General features: G+C 44.5%; 1 protein-coding gene across 4 annotated transcripts in view; it reads left to right on the plus strand.

The window, feature by feature from the left end:
* CNTROB (centrobin, centriole duplication and spindle assembly protein) overlaps positions 1-21,507 on the plus strand; it is a 144,537-nt gene that overhangs the window by 93,455 nt on the left and 29,575 nt on the right. For 3 of the 4 annotated variants that reach the window (XM_067469719.1, XM_060779922.2, XM_067469718.1), the window contains exons 2-9: positions 854-1,421; positions 5,704-5,833; positions 6,008-6,086; positions 8,067-8,232; positions 13,894-14,010; positions 16,676-16,792; positions 17,009-17,107; positions 21,124-21,339. In XM_067469719.1, the coding sequence (XP_067325820.1) occupies positions 936-1,421; positions 5,704-5,833; positions 6,008-6,086; positions 8,067-8,232; positions 13,894-14,010; positions 16,676-16,792; positions 17,009-17,107; positions 21,124-21,339 (1,410 nt within the window). In that variant the 5' untranslated portion in view covers positions 854-935. The remainder of the gene's footprint in view (positions 1-853; positions 1,422-5,703; positions 5,834-6,007; positions 6,087-8,066; positions 8,233-13,893; positions 14,011-16,675; positions 16,793-17,008; positions 17,108-21,123; positions 21,340-21,507) is intronic. The other variant, XM_060779924.2, reaches the window with a different exon arrangement.

The following is a 21,507-nucleotide window of genomic DNA, read 5'->3' on the forward strand; positions in this document are numbered from 1 at the left end:
GAAAATGCAAAGTTACGGACATAGGAATTGCAACAACTGGACGGCAAGATGGAACAATGCTTTTTTATTAAGAGACGCAAACGATCTATGTTTTAATATTCTTGTTATGGTTTTATATTATGTGTTAATGTTTTTAAACGTTTTATGGTGTTTTTGGGCATCGAATCGTTGCCATTGTAAACTGCCCTGAGTCGCCTGAGGGCTGAGAAGGGCAGGATGCAAATATAGTAAATAAATAATAAATAAAGCACTAAAGCAGGCCTGGGCAAACTTAGGCCCTCCAGGTGTTTTGGACTCCCAACACCCACCATTCCTAACAGCCCCAGGCCCTTTCCTTTCCCCCCTCAGCCGCTTAAGCCCCCACAACATGGGTATGCAGATGATACCTTGATGCAGGTTCCAAGAGGACAAAGGCATGGGCCAACTTTGGCTCTCCAGGTGTTTTGGACTTCAACTCCCACCATTCCTAACAGCCCCAGCCCCCCCCCCCCCCCATAGGTTCTGCAGACTTGATCTCTAGATACTACTCTCCTCTTGGTACAGCCACAACCAGGCACTTTGAAGCTGCAAGGCTATTCAATGCTAATCAGGGTGATCAATTGTAACATTCACACTTTTCATCAAACAGACAAGAGTTCTTTTTCTCACCCTGGACATTCCACAGATCTAAAACTCACTTGCCTAGTTTCCAACAGACCTCACAACCTCTGAGGATGTCATAGATGCAGGTGAAACGTCAGGAGAGAATGTTTCTGGAACATGGCCATACAGGCCGGAAAACTCACAGCAACCCAGTGATTCTGGCCATGAAAGCATTTGACAATGTATTATGTTTGTTCTTTCCCTCTTTTAGTTGATGTCAGATGAGCAATGATTCCTGCTTACTCTCATTGCATCTCTTCTTCCGAACTCTTTGAATATATCAGCACATCTAAATGTATCTTCCCGCTCTCAGAAACCAGTCATCGCAGAACTCTCCTTTACAACAAAAAAATCAGGTTTCTGAGTACAAAAGTCCCACTGGCTGGAAGGCTGGAGAAGGCATTTCCCCCTCCCTCACTGCCTCTTCGCAGCTACACATGGCGGAGAAAAGCACCTGCGGGATATTGGCCTCCTCCATCCACAGCGAAGACCTCCTGAGTGACATGGAGCTCCTGCCAGCCTCCGAACCCACCACTCCAGCACAGCGGGTCCCTAGTTCTCACTCGGCCAGCCTTTACAGCTCCAAGGGGATGATGCGACCCTTTACATCCTTGCGCCAGGAGCGACAGACTGAGACCCCAGCCCGTTCCCACTTGGACAGCCAGCCTAACAGGGCCTTGGCCAAGGAAGCAGAGGCCCCTGAGGTAGACCTGGATACGTTGGCTGAAGAGCTGAGCCATCGGCTCTCGACTGGTGTAGAGGCGAGCTCACACAGGAAGGTGAGGACATTATCCATATTTACTTGAATGTATTGCTCACCTTTTTTGGCTAAATTACATACCCAGAAATGAGGTGTGCATTAGAATCATGCATGCAAACCCCCCCTTGCGCCCCTCTATCAGGTGAAGCCTGTTGGAGGGGCACGGCTTCCCAACTGGCCTCATTAATAAAGCTTTCAAAACCTCCCCTTTGGATTTGAAAGCTTCATGAATGAGGCCTAATGAGCCTCTTGGGATGAAAACATAATAATAGTATTTTATATCATGTTTTCATCCCCAAAATTGGGACTTAATACATACATACACACACCCACACCCATATATATATATATATACACACATATATAGTGCCAGAAGCAAGTTGGGGGTACAGTTATAATGCATTTAAAAACACAAACTAAGTTAAACACTTGGCATTATTCTAAATGTGCTTTGACCAGAAGGAGGCCACTTGGAGTGCCTCTGGTGTCATTGTGAGAAGGTCCTCCATTGTGGTCAGTGGTAGTCAGTGGTCTGTGGTTTGCTCTTCTCCACACTCGCATGTCGTGAACTGCACTTTGTAGCTCCATTTCTTAAGGTTGGCTCTGTGTCTCGTGGTGCCAGAGCGCAGTCTGTTCAGTGCCTTCTAAGTCACCCAGTCTTCTGTGTTCCTAGGGGGGGAGTCTGTCATCCGGTATTAGCCATGACTTAAGGTTCCAGGTTTTTGCCTGCCACTTTTGGACTCTTGCTTGCTGAAGTGTTCCTGAGAGTATCTCTGTAGATCTTAGAAAGCTATTTCTTGATTTAAGGCATTGGCATGCTGACTGTTATCTGAACAGAGGATGGGCCAGAGATGTCACTGCCTTGATCCTTTCATTATTGGCTGCTACTTCCCGACAGATGTCAGGTGGTGCAATACCGGCTAAACAGTATAATTACTCTAGTTGTGTGGGGTGTAGACAGCATGTGATAATGCGGCATGTCTCATTAAGAACCACATCTACTGTTTTAGCGTGGTGAGATGTGTTCCACACTGGGCATGCGTACTCAGCAACAGAGTAGCAAAGTGCAACGGCAGATGTCTTCACTGTGTCTGGTTGTGATCCCCAGGTTGTGCCAGTCAGCTTCTGTATGATATTATTTCTAGCACCCAGTTTTTGCTTGATAGTTAAGCAGTGCTTCTTGTAAGTCTGAGCACGGTCCAGGGTAACTCCCAGGTACTTTGGTGTGCTACAATGCTCCAGTGGGATTCCTTCCCAGGTCATCCTTGTTTGTTCTTATGGTGAAAAAGCACACTTTGCATTTTAGATGGATTAGGAATCAGCTGGTTTTCCCTGTAATAGCCAGTAAGAGCAGCTAAAACTTTGGAGAGTTTCTGTTCAACCATTTCAAAGCTCCCTGCTTGAGTAGTGATGGCACGATCGTCAGCATAGATGAAACTGTCCCTTTTGGCAGTGGCCGATCATCTGTGTGCATGTTAAACATTGATGGAGCAAGCACGCCCCCCTGAGGCAGGTCATTCTTTTTTTTGCCATCTGCTTCTCTGTCCCTGGAACTCAACAAAAAAGCTCATAATTTTAAAGTACACTCTTTCAACAATTTTGTTTTGCAATGTGCACATTCAAAATTGAGGGGTGCATTACAATCGATGGTGCATTATGTAGGGATGTAGGGAAGCAAATAAGGCAGAGAGAAGGCCAGGGAGGAACATCCCTACCTGTTTCAGGGGAACTTCTCTCCTCCATTACCCTTGGAAAGACATTGGCCACTCTTCAGATTTTTTTTATTAGTGACTTAGACAATGGAAGAAAGTTTACAGAGGGAAGGGTATTAAATATATTTAATTAAAAATGATCCTGATAAAGTAGAAAACTGGGTGGAAAACAATGAAATGAAATTCAACACAGGCAGCAGACAACAAAATTCTACATTTAGGGTACAGAAACAAAATGCACAGGTATAAGAGAGATTTGCCTAAACGATAGTCCCTATGAAAGTGCCTTGGGATTATTGTAATGTTAATCATATGTTGAACTTGACCCAGCAGTTCAGGACGGCGGTAATAAAAGCAAATATTATTTTAGCCTGTGTTGATACAACCATGGTCTCCAAGACAATGGAAATTATAGTCCCACTATATCAGGCCTCAACGGAGGACTGCTTTCATATTTGAGAATATGCCTTGTTTTAGGAAGAACATAAACAAGTTGGAATGAGTTCAGAGAAGGTTAACCGGGATGATAGGAGGTATGGGGAAGCCATCAGAAAAGAAAAGGTTGAAATTGGGCATGTTCCGCCTGGCGAAGTGAAGACAAGCATGATACAACTGCCTTCTTTACATACCTCAAGGAGTGCCACAGAGAAGAGGGACAGGCCTGTTTTTTGCTGCTTCGGTCTATTTGTTTCAAGTTACAGGAGGGTAGATTTCAGTTGGACATGGGAGGTGAAAGTCTTTCAATAATTGTGCTATATTGCTCCAATTTACTGTATATACTGGAGTATAAGCTGAATTTTTCACCCCTCTTTTTAGGCTGAAAGCCCCCCCCCCCCCCCCGAGATTAATCGAGTCAAAGTTATTTATCATTTTACTTTGTTAGTAATTTTTTAACCTTTATTATTTTACTCTAGTTATTATTATTACATTACATTATTTTACTCTTTTTATTTTTATTACATTTATTATTTTACTCTATTATTATTACATTTATTATTTTACTCTCTTTATTATTTTTTATTATTTTACTCTATTACTACATTTACATTATTTTACTCTATTTTTATTACATTTATTATTTTGCTCTATTGTTATTGTTATTACATTTATTATTTTAACTATTATTATTGGAAGGATACGTAAGCCCATTTACATCGAAGAAGGTTAGAATAATGGTTTAATCACAGTTGGACAGTCTTATCTTAAACTAGCTGTCCCCTGCCACGTGTTGCTGTGGCCCAGTCTGTTGATCTGGGAAATAAAGTAATGAGAAAGTGTTGGTTTCTAATATATGTAATTTCTTGATGCTTGTGGGTAAACAATATTTCTTGCTGTTTCTTTGTCAGTGGTGATGTGGAGAGTGTCTGCTTTGCCCACCCTGGAACATGCAACATATCATTGTCCTTCTTTAAGGGTCCCTTGCAAATCTATGATACTATATATGTGTGTGTGAATCATCTCTCTCTCTCTCTCTCTCTCTCTATCTATCTATCTATCTATGGCTGGATGGCTCTTTGTCAGGAGGGCTTTGATTATGTTTTCTTGCCCTGATGAAGGGAGTTGGATTGGGTGGCCTTAAGTATTTTCTGATGGTCATGGGGGTTCTGTGTGGGAAGTTTGCCCCAATTCTGTAGTTCATGGGGTTCAGAATGCTCTTTGATTGTAGGTGAACTGTGAATCCCAGTGACTACAACTCCCAAATGTCAAGGTCTATTTCTCTCAAACTCCATCTGTGTTCATATTTGGGCGTATTGAGAGCTTGTGCCAAGTTTGGTCCAGATCCATCATTGTTTGAGTCCACAGTGCTCTCTGGATGTAGGTGAACTACAGCTCCCAAACTCAAGGTCAATGCCCACCAAACCCTTCCAGTATTTTCTGTTGTTCATGGGAGTTCTGTGTGCCAAGCTTGGTTCAGTTCCATCATTGATGGAGTTCAGAATGCTCTTTGATTGTAGTTGAACTATAAATCCCAGCAACTACAAGTTCCAAATGACAAAATCAATTTTTTTTTGAGTGAAGGACATACATTGTGTTGTTAGGTGTCTTGTGTTCAAATTTGGTGCCAATTCGTCCAGTGGTTTTTGAGTTCTGTTAATCCCACAAACAAACATTACATTTTTATTTATATAGATTACAGTTTTACGTAAATATTGAAAAACATTTAACCTACCGATGCCTCAAATAATGCAATATTATTGGTATCTATTTTTATTTTGAAATTGAGCAGTATCTGCTGCATTTCCCACCTTCGGACTATATTTGAGTCAATATGTTTAACCAGTTTTTTGTGGTAAAATTAGGTGCCTGGGCTTATATTCAGGTCGGCTTATACTCCAATATATAGGGTATTTTTTTTTTTTTTACTTTCTAGGGCAGGCATGGGGAACCTTCGGCCCTCCAGGTGTGGTGGACTTCAACTCCCACAATTCCTTGAGGGTCGGCATTCGCCCCAAAGGCTTACCTTGGCCCAAGGAATTGTGGGAGTTGAAGTCCACCACACCTGGAGGGCCGAAGGTTCCTGACCCCTGTTCTAGGGGATATGTTTATACACGATGGGTTCATTAGAATTCAACTTTTTCATGTTTTCAGCAAGGAAAGCTGTCATCTCCTTCCTACTTGCAGAGTGCTGCCCCCACAGAGTTGCGTCCTATCTCAGAAATGGAGAACGTACGCTGCTACCTGCAGAATATGCTTCGTGGGTCCAGAGAGGCTGCTCATGGTAAGATTGGGGTGGAATGTGGACGCAATGAAGAATTTTGGAATACCTATATTTGCAAATATGTATGTAAGGAGATATGTTGGAGATGGGACCCAAGTCTATGCACAAAATTCACTTGTGTTTCCTATGCACCTCTCAGCTTGCAGATGGTGACCTTTGCCTCTCTCCCTGCAGGAGACGCTGTGGCTCCGGGAACCTTGGAGCGGAAAGATGACGATTCTTTCGAGAGCGATAGCACGGCTGCCCTGCTCAAGTAAGATTATCTCAGGTTATTAGCAGTTCTACACCACAGATCAGCCAGTACTGTGACCAAAAGCTGTGATGATTGCAGCTGAACCAGGTCAAAAATTGCTTCTTAAAACCAGGTGGATTTTGGCATCTCTTTTCTGGTTTCCCGCCAAAAACCTAGTCATAGTATGGTCACGTTTGCAGCCATGTCATAGCCCATGATTTCTGTTAACCATGATTTGTGGAATAAGCCACAAGATGCATAATTTACAACTAAACATGCTTTATCTTCCCCGTGGGTGGTTTGTTTCTCTTCTTGTTGTTTTGTATTTTCAAACTGACTTTGATTTAAGCCAACTGTATCGTGGTGTTTTCTTGGCAAGATATTTGCAAAGATTTGCCTTTGTGTTCCTCTGGACAAAAACTAAACAACATGAATGTCAACGGGGACAAATGTATGGTACTACACGTTGGCAATTTCAAAAAAGTAGGAGGTAGCTAGCTTGTTTTGCTGTTGTCCTGGACACTAGGACACAACAGAGAAATCGATTCAAATTGCAAGAAAAAAATAGGAAGAATGTCCTGACTGTCAGAGCTGTTCAGTGGTAAAAAATACTGCCTGGGAGTTTGGTATAGTCTCCTTCTCTGGGGGATTTTAAGCAGAGGCTGGGTGGCCACCTGTTGGGAGGGTTTTGATTATCTTTTCCTGCATGGAAGGGTTTTGGACTGGATGGTCCTTGAGGGTCACCTTCCAGCTCTATGATTCTATAACTCCACAATTTAAGGCTCTTGCTTAGCAGACTGTTTTCAGAGATGGCAAAGAATGGGACTTGTGTTTCTAGATCAGTGTTTCTCAACTGGGGGTTGGGACCCCTGGAGGGGTCACAAGGGGGGTGTCAGAGGAATCGCCGAAGACCACTAGAAAACACAGTATTTTCTTTTGGTCATGGCAGTTCTGTGTGGGCCATTTCTATTGTTGCTTGGGTTCAGAATGCTCTTTGATTGCAGGTTAACTATAAATCCCAGGAATTACAACTCCCAAATGTCAAGGTCTATTTTCCTCAAACTCCACCAGTGTTCAGATTTGAGCATGCTGAGTATTCATGCCAAGTTTGGTCCAGTTCCATCATTGTTTGAGTCCCTGGATGCAGGTGAATTACAACTCCAAAACTCAATGCCCACCAAATCCTTCCAGTATTTTCTCTCGCTCTTTGGAGTTCTATGTGCCAAATTTGGTTCAATTCCATTGTTGGTGGAGTTCAGAATGCTCTTTGATTGTAGGTGAACTATAAATCCCAGCAACTACAACTCCCAAATGACAAAACCAATCCTCCCCCAACACCACCAGTATTCAAATGTGGGTGTATCGAGTATTTGTGCCAAATTTGGTCCAGTGAATGAAAATATCTCCAGCATATCTGATATTTACATTATGATACATAACAGTAGCAAAATTACAGTTTTGAAGTAGCAACAAAAATAATGTTATGGTTGGGGGTCACTACAACATGAGGAACTGTATTAAGGGTCACAGCATTAGATAGGTTGAGAAATCCTGGTCTAGATCCTGATCCTGCAAAAAACAAACAAAACAAAACAATAGGGTAGAAGACTTGTAATTGGCTTTGAACAAACCCCTGACCTCCTCACGTCCGTTTTGATAAATAATAATAATAATAATAATTGATAATGATCATGATAATAATAACACTTGCATGTAATAAATGTATTATTCTAGGCATTATTTTGGCCCTCCAAGAGAAATCAATTGTAAAATGATATTATAATTATATATTTTATATTAAATGCAATATTATTAATAATATTAAAGTATAATGTTATAGTACAATGTAATATATAATATTAATATTGTGCTATGGTAATAATATAATATATTGTATTTACTTGTTACTTGTAAGCTGCTCTGAGTCCCCTTCGGGGTGAGAAGGGCGGCATATAAATGTCGTAAATAAATAAATAAATAAATTTTGTTTTTTCCCTTCAGTGCCCGGCCTCTGCAGGAAGTCTCCCCGCCTGGCTCTTTGATGGGCCTTGAGGAACTCTTCCCTCGCTACACCAGTTTGCGACTGGGCCAGATCCGAGAGCCCTCCTCCTTTGCAGATTCCCACCACCTGAAGGACTCTTTGGACAAGGAACAGGCTCGGCGGAAGGTGAGTGGCGCAGGGCCAGTGAGGCAGCTTTGGCTGAAGGGTTTGGAAAGGATTATGGAGGAGTGCAAAAGCAGACTGCCACCAGCCTCCAAACCCCTGGGTAAGAGCTTAGAAAGGCAGGATTACTTTTAATATATATGTACTATTGTGACAATGTTATGCTTATATTGTTTTGTTAATTTTATGTCTATGTTGTTTACTCTGTATGTATTGATGTTGTTACTTGGAAAACGCTCTGAGTCCCCCCTAAGGTCATTTACCCGGCCCTCACTCAGGGTCAACCTAAGTCTGAGATGACTTGAAAGCACACAACAACAACAATCCTATCTCATCAGCCAGAAGCAGGCCCACACTGTATTGTCAAAGGCTTTCATGGCTGGAATCACTGGGAGGTTGTAGGTTTTTTCGGGCCATATGACCATGTTGTAGAGGCATTCTCTCCTGATGTTTCACCTGCATCTATGACAAACATCCACAGAGGTTGTGAGGTCTGTTGGAACTAGGAAAAGGGGTTTATATATCTGTGGAATGACCAGGGTGGGACAAAAAAATCTTATCTGTTGGAGCTAGGTGTGAATGTTTCAACTGGCTACCTTGATTAGCATTTGATGGCCTGGCAGTGCCTGGGGCAATCTTTTGTTGAGAGGTGATTAGATGTCCCTGATTGTTTCCTCTCTGTTGTTTTGCTGTTTTAATTTTAGAGTTTTTTAAATACTGGTAGCCAGATTTTGTTCATTTTCATGCTAATCAAAGTGGTCAGTTGAAACATTCACACCTAGCCCCAACAGACAAGAGTTATTTGTCCCACCCTGGTCATTCCACAGATATATAAACCCATTTTCCTAGTTCCAACAGACCTCACAACCTCTGAGGATGCTTGCCATAGATGCAGGCGAAACATCAGGAGAGAATGCCTCTAGACCATGGCCATATAGCTCGAAAAAACCAACAACCCAGGCCCACACTTCCCATTGAAATAGTAATAAGTATATTTGTTAAAATTGTTCTTCGTTTTAATTATTGTATTGTTTCGAAGTGGCTTTTTTGTACTACAAATAAGATATGTGCAGTGCACATAGGAATTCATTCATGTTTTTTTCCAAATTATATTCTGGCCCTCCAACAGTTTGAGGGACGGTGACCTGGCCCTCTGTTTAAAAAGTTTGAGGACCCCTAATTTACAATCTTGTGAGCAACCGGCCTTTATATAAGGGTGATACCAGCCTTTATATAAGGTGATTCCAGAAAGATCTTGAATTCTGATGAAAGAATGTTATGCATTGGCTAATCCTGATGTTCGTTAAGAAACAAAGTACTATGTATTGTCGAAGGCTTTCATGGCTGGAATCACTAGGTTCTTGTGGGTTTTTTCGGGCTATAGGGCCATATTCTAGAGGCGTTCTCTCCTGACGTTTCGCCTGCATCTGTGGCAAGCATCCTCAGAGGTAGTGAGGTCTGTTGGAATTAGGACAATGGGTTTATAGATCTGTGGAATGGCTGGGGTGGGGCAAAGAGCTCTTCTCTGCTGGAGCTAGGTGTGAATGTACAACAAAGTACTATTTGGACACAATAAGACTTTTCCTTGAAATAGTCTGCCAGAATCCTTGACACTGCAACTCTCAACAGCCCTGGGCAGCATAGATGCTGGGGAAGGCTTATTGGTGCTGGACCGCAGCAATACCAAAATGACCACCGCAACCCATCCTTGTCTTCAGCCCAAGAGGCCCAGCTATCTCGATTTCCCCAAAGCAAAAGCCGTGCTGCCAAATCTAGCATCTGGTCCAAGGTTGGCTCAGCAAATTCGTCCCTCCCTCCTTCTCACCTGAGCAGCTCCTAATTGCCAGGATTATTCCTCTGCATTAGGCAAGCAAAGCTTCTTGAAGGACGGACCAATATGGCTCAGGGGAAGGAGGAGGAGGAGGAGGAGGAGGGTATCATGTGATCGGCGACTTTAAGCAAAGCTACTCGGCTTAGCCGGTATCATGGCCCGTAATGAGCTTTCCATCCTCTCTCCACGTGGCCCCTCCACCTCACCCTTAACGTGGGCTGAATGCCTTCCTTGCCCACGAGGAGCAAGGACCAGGACTCAGCCAACCTGATCAAAGGCTCAGGGAGCAGACTTCTCGAGTCCCGTCCCTTTCTCTGCAGTCGAAATTCGGGCATGGCCAGTAATGAGAGATCTTCATTCCAAAAAAGCTTGAATTGGAAGAGAACCCAGACTCTATCCAGTTCAGCCTCATTCTGACAGACAGAAATACACAATCAAAGACTTCCTCACAGATGGCCATCCAGCATCTGCTTCAAAACCTCCAAAGACAGATCATAGAATCATAGAGTTGGAAGAGACCTCATGGGCCATCCAGTCCAACCCCCTGCCAAGAAGCAGGAATATTGCATTCAAATCACCCCTGACAGATGGCCATCCAGCCTCTGTTTAAAAGCTTCCAAAGAAGGAGCCTCCACCACACTCCGGGGCAGAGAGTTCCACTGCTGAACGGCGCTCACAGTCAGGAAGTTCTTCCTCATGTTCAGATGGAATTTCCACTGCACTGGACTCCCAGGCAGCATATTCAACTGCTGAATCATAGAATCCTAGAGTTGGAAGAGACCTTGTGGGTCATCCAGTCCAACCCCATTCTGCCAATAAGCAGGAAAATTGCGTTCAAAGCACTCCCAACAGATGGCCATCCAGACTCTGTTAAACAGACGGAGCCTCCACCTCATTCCGGGGCAGACAGTCAGGAAGTTCTTCCTAATGTTCAGGTGGAATCTCCTTTCTTGTAGTTTGAAGCCATTGTTCTGCGTCCTAGTCTCCAGAGCAACAGAAAACAAGCTTGCTCCCTCCTCCCTGTGGCTTCCTCTCATGTATTTATACATGGCTATCATGTCTGCTCTCAGCCTTCTCTTCTTCAGGCTAAACATGGCCAGCTCTTTAAGCCGCTCCTCATAGGGCTTGTTCTCCAGACCCTTGATCATTTTGGTGGCCTTCCTCTGGACACATTCAAGCTTGTCAACATCTCTCTTCATGTTACCATCATGAAGTTATTCCTAATATTTAGGTGGAATCTCTTTCCTCCGGAGCCCTTGGTGGCGCAGTGGGTTAAAGCGCTGAGTTGCTGAGCTTGTTGACCGAAAGGTCGCAGGTTCGATTCCGGGGAGTGGCGTGAGCTCCTGCTGTCAGCTCTAGTTTCTGCCAACCTAGCAGTTTGAAAACATGCAAATGTGAGTAGATCTATAGGTACCGCTCTGGCAGGAAGATAGCGGCGCTCCATGCAGTCATGCTGGCCACATGACCTTGGAGGTGTCTTTGGACAACGCCAACTCTTCGGCTTAGAAATGGAGATGAGCACCACATCCCAGAATCAGACATGACTGGACTTCATGTCAGGGGACAACCTTTACCTAACCTTACCTCTTTCCTCCAATTTGGATCTGTTCAATCCTAGACTCCAGTGCAGAAGAAAAAACTGGTTGTCCCTTCCTCAATGTGACATCCTTTCTAAAATTCAAACATGGCTGTCATCTCCCCTTTCAGCCTTCCGTTCTCTAAGCTAAACATACCCATTTCCCTAGCCTTTCCTCATAGGGCTTGGCTTCCAAACCTTTGATTATTTGGGGCACCATGTTTAAATATTTGAAAGGATGCCACATTGAGGAGGTGGCAGGCTTTCTGTTGCTCAGAGACCAGGAGGCAGAGGTATGAATTTAAATTGCAAGAAAAGACATTTCACTAAACACTTGGAAAAACTTTCTGATGGCAAGGGCTGTTTGACAGGAATATTCTGCCTGGGAGCTTCCTTTTCTGGAGGTTTTTATGAGAGACTGAATGGCTGTCAGTCAGGAGGTTCTTGTCTAGCATATGAGAGTTGTTTTGGATGGCCTTTGTGGTCTCTTCTTACTCTATGATTATGTGGTTCAGAAGGTAGGAGGCAGGTAGCGTGGGCAACGCACAGAAGAGGGTCAGCCCCAACCGGGAGGCGGCGCTAGCATGCCACGGAGCCAGCCCACGTGCCCCTGGAAGAAACCTGACCTTGCCGGAGCTGGCTCACAGCTCCTTGCAGGGCCTTAAGCCGCTTGCCGGGGTGGGTGGAGGGCTAGCTGCCCCCTCCTCCCAAGACTCGATTTAGCCCTCTAAGCCTATTACAACGCAGCCTGCCCTCCCTGGCCCAGGTATTGCTGGGAACCCAAAGAAAGCTTCCTGGCTCTTTGTGCATTCTTACAGAACATCTCCTTCTCTCTCTGGAGTTGGGGAACTCAAAGGCACAAAGCCTTGTCCCCAGCCGGAGTGGGGAGACAGTTGGGATTTGGGGCTCAGCTCCTGCCCCAGATCCTATGACAAAAGGGAGAAGATTGGCCTCTGAAGAACCCACCAAACTCCGAGACAACTAATTTTTAAAAAAATGGAATACTTTTCAAGCAATTTTGGTTGGCATGTTTAATATCTAACCTATCCATACACTCTTTTAAATAAAGGAGAAATTTTAGTATAGGGCAGTGGTTCCCAACCTGTGGTCCGTGGACCTCCGGTGGTCTGCAAGAACTAAAATATGGTCCACGGCCTCACCGTTGCAACAAGACTGACTGGTCTCACAAAACCCTCTTATAGTTTTTTTAATTTTTTTTTATTACATCATACATAGAAACGTACAATCTTGAAAATTCAGCAGTCACCTACAATCAAAGAGCATTCTGAACCCCACCAACGATGGAATTGAACCAAACTTGGCACACAGTTCTCCCATAACCAACAGAAAATACTGGAAGGGTTTGGTAGGCAGTGTCGTTTGGTTTTAGAGAGTACTTTGAACTCAAACAATGATGGATCTGGACCAAACTTTACAAGCGTCACAAGCGCGCTTGGTGGGGACACGGGACAGGGCCTTTTCTGTGGCGGCCCCCCGACTTTGGAACGCCCTTCCAAAAGATCTTCGACAGGCCCCTACTTTAGCAGTTTTCAGAAAGAATCTAAAAACTTGGCTGTTTTGATGTGCCTTCTCAGATTAGGAATTCCCCATCCCAAATCCTAGAAGCACTTTAGTGTAATTAAGATTGCTGCACACCGCACTATTTTAATCCTATGTTCCTCCTGCCATTTCAGCACTTTTAACCCTGTACCCACTGCTCTGGCCGGCCCAGTTTTTAACTGTCCTGATGTATTGTTACTAGTGTTGTTATTCTGCTTAACTATTTTGATTTGCTTTTGTTTTATTGTTGTGTTATGTTTTGCTGTATTGTGTTCTGAGGCTTCGGTCTGTGTAAGCCGCATCGAGTCCTTCGGGAGATGCTAGCGGGGTACAAATAAAGTTAATAATAATAATAAGAATAAGAATACTTAATATGCCCAAATGTGAACACTGGTGGAGTTTAAGGAAAATAGAATCTTGACATTTGGGAGTTGTCGTTTCTAGGATTTATAGTTCACCTGCAATCACAGAGCATTCTGAACCCCACCAACGATAGAATTGGGCCAAACCTCCCACACAGAACCCCCATGTGGACCACAGCAACGTGTGGCAGGGGACGGCTAGTAAATAATAAATTAAACTTGAAGGCTGTGCATTGTTGGGGTTCTTGGGTATTATTTACACAGACATCCTGGTACTACCACCACAAATGTGTTCTTGACTATTTTCCTTCTTGCTTTCTGCCTTCCTCCCACAGCACTGCGAACGTCACATCCAGACCTTGCAGCACCGCATCTTGGAGCTGCAGCAACAATTGGCTGTGGCCGTCTCAGCCGACAGGAAGAAAGATAGCATGATAAAGCAGCTGGATAAGGTGAGCATGGCATCGGTTTCAGGGAAGCCACTATACCACCCTTTAGGCTCAGAATAAGGGAAATGGGAGTTCTGGGGCAGACCTAGATGCTGCAAAAAAAACCTCATTGAGCCAAGAGGATCCCCACCCCTTCTCTACTCAATGAATAATCTCTTCCTATCCCACTAGATAGGAGAGGGGTGGAGAACTGGGTCTGCATTGGACTCTTGCAAGACCCTATAGTTAAAATACATCACAATAATAAATATATAAATAAAATACATTCAGTATACAGGCATTCCCTGAGTTGCAAACATCTAACTTACAAATGACTTATATAGGGCTGAGACAACAGGAAGTGAGAGAAATCTATCCCTCAGAAGGGAAATTCACTCCTGAAAGAGTTATCATGGGGAAAAAGTGTCTCCACTGAAGCTTTATCAGTAATCCTGGTTTCCACAGCAAGCCAATTTTTTCAAAATCCAATTATCACAGGGACAGAAAGTGAGATGAAATCTTCTGAACAGGAGTACAGACAGCAAAATGAACATCACAGGGGTGTTAACCCTTTTCTATGCTATATATATAGAGAGAGAGAGAGAGAGAGAAGAGAAAGAGGAGAGAAAAGAGATAGATGTAGATAGCAGAGAGAGATAGGAAAGAGAGAGATAGAGAGAAAAGAGATAAAGAGAGATAGAGAGAGAGAGAGAGAGAGAGAGAGAAGAGAGATAGAAGAGAGAGATAGAATTGTTCCAAGCACAATTCAAAGTGCTGGCCTTGGCCTATAAAGTCCTGTATGGTTCTGGCCCAGCTTACCTATCTGAACGTATCTCCCTCTAAGTCTCGCCTCGGAATTTAACATCGTACGGGGAGGCCTTGCTCTTGGTCCCGCCCTCTTCGCAGGTGCGTTTGGCCGGGACGGGGGACAGGGCCATCTCGGTGTTGGTCCCCCGACTGTGGAATGCTCTCCCTATTGAGATTAGGTCAGCTCCATCCCACTTCTCTTTTAGAAAGAAGCTCACAACATGGTTTTGGGACCAGGCCTTTGGACAGTAGGTTTGGCAGCAGACCCGTAGCCGGGAGGGGGCGGGCGGTTTCAGCCCCCTCCCCTGAAATTCTCAGGGTGGGCCGCGAGAAGGCCTTACTGGTACATTATTTAAACTGTTATGTTTATTCATATCATGATCTGATCACCATGCTCAGAATATCCCATATACATGGAGGTATTGGGATAATGATACAAAAGGTTTGCTAGGGTAGATCCTCAGCCCCCCCCCCCCCCCCCGAATCAAAATCCTGGCTATGGGCCTATTTGGCAGTAATCATAATGTTGGAATTTTGACTATGACAGGCTTTGGACTGGGTCGTCGGTTGCTAAATCAGACTATTTTAATCCAACGTTTTATCTTTTGTATAATGTTGTACGTAATGTGTTGTATGTTGTCGGCATTTATTTATTTATCGTGTCATCAGCAACCATTGTATTACAATTCTAACAGAGCAAAAGATTAAAAAGAAAAAGGAAAAAAAGGAAAAAAAACACACACAGATTTTGCAAATTTGGTATTTGGTTAAATGTCCTTTGACCAGTATCTGGCCACTTGGAGTGCCTCTGGTGTTGCTGCAAGAAGGTCCTCCATTGTGCATGTGGCAGGGCTCAGGTTGCATTGCAGCAGGTGGTCAGTGGTTTGTTCTTCTCCACACTCACATGCCGAGGATTCCACCCTGTAGCCCCATTTCTTAAGATTGGCTCTGCATCTCATGGTGCCAGAGCACAGTCTGTTCAGCGCCTTCCAAGTCGCCCAGTCTTGGGGAGTCTCTCATCTGGTATCACCCATGAATTGAGGTGCTGGGTTTGGGCCTGCCAGTTTACCTGTCCGAACGTATTCTCCCCTATGAACCATCTAGGTTGTTAAGATCGTCTGGAGGGGCCCTGCTCTCGGTCCCACCGGCTTCTCAGGCGCGTCTGGTGGGGATGAGGGACGGGGCCTTCTCGGTGGTGGCCCCTCGACTCTGGAACTCTCTCCCACTGGAGATCAGAACTGCCCCCTCCATTCTGTCGTTCAGAAAACGGGTGAAAACCTGGCTATGGGGTTTGGCTTTCGACGACTGAATCAATCTTTCTGTGATCGGATAGATGACGATGAATGATGGACAACGAATTCACTATGATGACTGACCATGGTTATTATGTGATTGCATGTTGCTGTTATAACGTTTTAATTGAATATGTTATATGATGTTTTTAATGATTGTTTTGTGATTTTATTGTTGGAAACCGGCCCGAGTCCCCCGATAGAGGGGAGAAGACCGGTATACAAAATTGCTAAATAAATAAATATTCAAATACCTCCTATCCACTTCTGCTATTTTACACTATGTAGGCATTTTCTCAAACTAAGAACTTTTTTGGGGGGGGGGGGGGGGGAGAGGATGAAAGACTATTGGAGGTCTAAACATGCTGTGAGGGCTTCCAGATTCAGCCAGAGTCTATAGCATGCCTGCTGAAGACTTGCAAGCATTATGCATTATTTAAGGGCCAAAAAAAAAAAGTTTATTTTTCACTACCATTGGTAAGGGTCAGCGGGATTGGGGATGTATTCTGCCCATCCCCCAGGAAGGGGGCTTTTTTTGACAGGGTGGTCCCTATCAGTAATCCTTGAATTTTCTATTTTCCTCCCCACAGACCCTGGCCAAAGTGGTGGAGGGCTGGAACCGGCATGAGGCGGAGCGAACAACAGTGTTACATCAACTGCAAGCTGAGAAAGAGGCAGCAGAACAGGCCCTGGGGAGGCAAAAAGAGGTGAGCCTCCAACTGAATGGCTGGGCAAGGGTTGGAATCTATTTTTGCACCATGTCCCATTAGCACCTAATTGTGGGCACGTCAGTTCACTCAATGTGACCTCAGAGGGTCTCTCCTTTTAGTAGTGGGTCAGTCCAAATGTCCATCTACCGTAGTTGCATCTCAAAGCCACTTCCAGACTCTACCTCTTTTGACCTCCTTGTTTTCCCCCTTTAGAAAGTGTCAGAGATGGAGGGGCGCCTTGAGAATGCCTTGTCCACCCTCAATCGGGAGCAGCAAGCAGTGAGACAATATTGCAAAGAGAAGGAGATGCTGGTAGGTACCATTTCCTCTGGGCATCTGCCCACTTTTGGGATTCTGGGGAATGTAAAACTGTAGTTCTTACTGAGGTGCAAGAAAGCTCTGCATGTCTCATTTAAGGAGGATCTAGACCAGTGGATCCCAATCTGTGGCCACAGCCCACTGGTGGGCCGCAAGACCTAAAATAAGGTCCATGGCTCTAGATTATTAAATATGGTTTTCTGTGGGCGAGCAGATGGTGACTACTGGATTGCATTATGTTCTGTTTCAGAAACTAAAGATTATTATTATTATTATTAAAGATTATTATTATTAATTATTATTATTGTTGTTGTTATTAAAGATTATTTGAAACACAACAAGATGAGTCCACAGCAGACACTCTGCTGGCTGCTGAATTGGATCGCACATTGGACACTTCCCGTGTCTAGAACTGTGTGATGTATTGGTGAATAATGCGTGCAGATCCCAGTAAGGTGGCCTTTTGCAGCTGGCAGATGGTAATTTTGCCAGCACCGATTGTGTTTAAGTGCAGGCCAAGGTCTTTAGGCACTGCACCCAGTGTGCCGATCACCACTGGGACCCCCTTGACTGGCTTGTGCCAGAGTCCTTGCAGTTCGATCTTTAAATTCTCATCTCGTGTCAGCTTTTCCAGTTGTTTCTCTGCAATCCTGCTGTCATCTGGGATTGTGACATCGACGATCCATACTTTGTTTTTTTAACACAATTGTGAGGTCAGGAGTATTATGCTCCAAAATTCTGTCTGTCTGAATCCGGAAGTCCCAGAGGAGTTTGGTGTGTTCATTCTCTGTAACTCTTTCCAGCTTGTGATCCCACCAGTTCTTTGTTGCAGGCAGATGCTATTATTATTATTATTATTATTATTATTATTATTATTATTATTATAACAACTGTTTTGGTCTATCTAATGCAGTTTTCTGAATCAGCACCCCAAATAACCAGACAAAACCTAAAGTTGACTAAAAACCGATCCTAATGTTTTTGGTACTAATACTTACTTAGGCAATCCCTTGTAGCTCGAGGATGATTGTCTTCCAGATGCGGTTTCTTGGAGGTGGGGCTGTAGGTAGCTGTGGAGCTCTAATCTTGATCCGCATGTTTTCCCGCAGTGAGGACATTGATTTCCAGACAGAAGGTGGTCCTGGTCAGGGTTGGCTTGATGCACCTTCCTCTTGGCACATTTCTCCCATTCGCCCTCCATTCGTGCCTCTTCAAATTCTGCAGCACTGCTGGTCACAGCTGACCTCCAGTTAGAGCGCTCAAGGGCCAGGGCTTCCCAGTTCTCAGTGTCTATGCCACAGTTTTTAAGGTTGGCTTTGAGCCCGTCTTTAAATCTCTTTTCCTGTCTCATGTTGAGCAGTCCCTGGTCAAAGTGGTCCCTGATCAAAGAAAGGTTGGGAACCATTGATCTATACAAGCTGAAGCAGGATCAGAAAAGGGACAGTAAGGATAATAAGACCTCATGTATAAGTCAAAGGCAGCTTTGCGGCCAAAATTATGGATTTTGATGTGAACTGTGGATAGGTTGGAGGTCATTCTGTGGAGAGGGGAAAGGACCCATGCCATTTCGAAAGGTCTGGTGCCCTTGTCTACTGCCACCATTTCCCCTCTCAGGCATTCAAAAAGGCCTGAAGTGGCACCATGGTGGAGTGAGTTGAGGGACTTGATGTGGCTTTTAGGTTCTTCCAGAAATGGACTAAGCTCTTGCCTTTTGCCACTCTTTTCAGAAAAAAGGGGATAGTTACTGTTTTGATTAAGTGTTAAGGTACAGTATTATTTTTGTGTGTGTCAGGAGTGACTTGAAAAACTGCAAGTTGCTTCTGGTGTGAGAAAATTGGCTGTCTGCAAGGATGTTGCCCAGGGGACGCTTGGATGTTTTGATGTTTTACCATCCTTGTGGGAGGCTTCTCTCATGTCCCCCTGCATGAGGAGCCGGAGCTGACAGAGGGAGCTCATCCATGTTGTACCTGGATTCGAACCTGCCACTTGTCAGTCTTCAGTCCTGCCGGCACAAGGGTTTTGCCCACTGTGCCACTGGGGACTCCGCAGTACTAACACTGACCTGTGAATAACTCAACCCATTTTGGGTTTTTTTGAGTTTTTGACTAAAATTTCGAGACTTAAACATGAGTGTATAAGTGATTTCTGTTGGGTGAGTGGCCTTATTAACAAAAGACTCTCCTCGTAAATGTACAGCAGAGTAACTTATTAGCAGTAGTATAACCCAGCACCAGTAGCCCAAAGTGACAACAAGAACAAAACACCCAGACCAATGCTCTCTCTTCCATTGGAGGCTTTTCTTCATAGCAAAATAATATGGTTGCACTCTTTGCAAAAGCAAGGTTTCCATAACATAGATAAAGTTCAACCTTCACCCGAGCTTCACATACAAGGCCTTCTCATAACGAGGGCTACCTCACACTCTGAGGCTTTCTCCTACAGCAGTGGTTCTCAACCTTCCTAATGCCGTGACCCCTAAATACAGTCCCTCATGTTGTGGTGACCCCCAACCATAAAATTATTTTCGTTGCTACTTTAGAACTGTAACTTTTCTACTGTTATGAATTGTAATGTAAATGTATTTTCATTGTTACAAATTGAACATAATTAAAGCATAGTGATTAATCAGGGAAACAACATGTTTTGGGGAGGTTGGACAATGGATGATGGGATCTACAGTACCTTCAAATGATTGAGCTCTGACTTCCACAGACCTGGGTCGCCCAGCTCGGGGGGCAGGGCCTGGGCCCTGTGGGGAGCCATTTTTAGGAGGGGGGCAGGACCAAAGGAGCTGGCCTCGCGACCCCTCCAAAATGGCCAAGCGACCCCCCTGGGGGTCGTGACCCCCAGATTGAGAACCACTGTCCTACAGTGAGGCCTACTACTACCACTGAGACCTCTTCTCCCACTGAGGTTTGCCTCAAACTGATGGCTTCTAAGTTGCAGGCACAGCTTTTGCTGAGTCTTTGCATCCATTTATCCCTTTCAGTGCTTGACTCACATTTTTGTAATTAAAAATGCTTAGTTAATTTTTAATATATTGTCGAAGGCTTTCATGGCTGGAATCACTAGGTTCTTGTGGATTTTTTTCGGGCTATAGGGCCATGTTCTAGAGGCATTTCTCCTGACGTTTCGCCTGCATCTATGGCAAGCATCCTCAGAGGTAGTGAGGTCTTAACACCTCTCAACAAAGGATTTTCCCAGGCTCAGCCAGGCCTTCAAATGCTAATGCTATAGACATCAGACAGGCTCCTTCACTGCTGGTGTTTCGGAAGAAGGTTAAAACCTGGCTCTACGAGCAAGCGTTTGGCTAAACAGTGCAACTGAACACAGGAAGACGGTAAAATTGAACATAGGAATGGCACAAGGATTACGAGAATGGATTTTGCTCTGTTATCGAGGCGTCATGAATTGATAATAACTGTTGTTTTTGCTATTGTGTATGATGTGTTTTAACTGTTTATTGTTGTGATAACCTGTATTGTGTAACCGCATTGAGTCGCCTAATTAGGCTGAAAAACGCGGTATAGAAATAAAGCAAATAAATAAATAAATAAATAATGAAGGTGATCAGTTGAAACATTCACACCTAGCTCCAGCAGAGAAGAGCTCTTTGCCCCACCCCAGCCATTCCACAGATATATAAACCCATTGTCCTAGTTCTAACAGACCTCACTACCTCTGAGGATGCTTGCCATAGATGCAGGCGAAACGTCAGGAGAAATGCCTCTAGAACATGGCCCTATAGCCCGAAAAAACCCACAAGAACCTAATTTTTAATATTTCTGATACCCAGAGAGACATCTCAGCACCCTTAAGACAATAAGAGTTCATCAGCAGTGGTTCAGAGTATAGTGGAGTCTCCTTCTCTGGAGGTGTTTAAGCAAAAGCTGTTTGGCTATCTGTTGGGAGGGCTTCGATGGTGTCTTTATTCATGGCAGAAGGGGGTTGGAGTGGGTGGCCCTTGGGGGCTTTTCCATCTCTATGTTTCTATGAATCTATGATTCTAGGAGGCGGAGAAGGCATCCGTGTTGTGCGACTTGGAGGCGGCGCGGCTGCAGGTGCGTGACTTGGAGGGCAGTTGGGACGTGGAGCATCGCCAGCGAGAAGCACTGCGAGCTACGCTGGAAGAACAGCAGCAGGACTGGGCCCAGCGGGAGAGGCAACTGGAGCAGCAGCGCCAGGCACTGGAGGAGGGGAGCCGGAGCCAGGTGGAGAAGGAGAAGGTGAGACGACCAAAGCAGGAGCCCTACTCTCCCTCTTGGCAGGAATAACTTGCCTGCTCCTGGTTTTTAAAAACATGCTTTAACAACCAAATCAGTGTTTTTAAGAGCCGTAGCAAACTAGGATTTTGCGAGAGCAAACTAGGATTTTGCGAGAGCAAACTAAGCCAG

This window comes from Anolis sagrei, chromosome 6 (genome assembly GCF_037176765.1).
Source record: "Anolis sagrei isolate rAnoSag1 chromosome 6, rAnoSag1.mat, whole genome shotgun sequence".
In the NCBI taxonomy this organism is placed as follows: Eukaryota; Metazoa; Chordata; class Lepidosauria; order Squamata; family Dactyloidae; genus Anolis; species Anolis sagrei.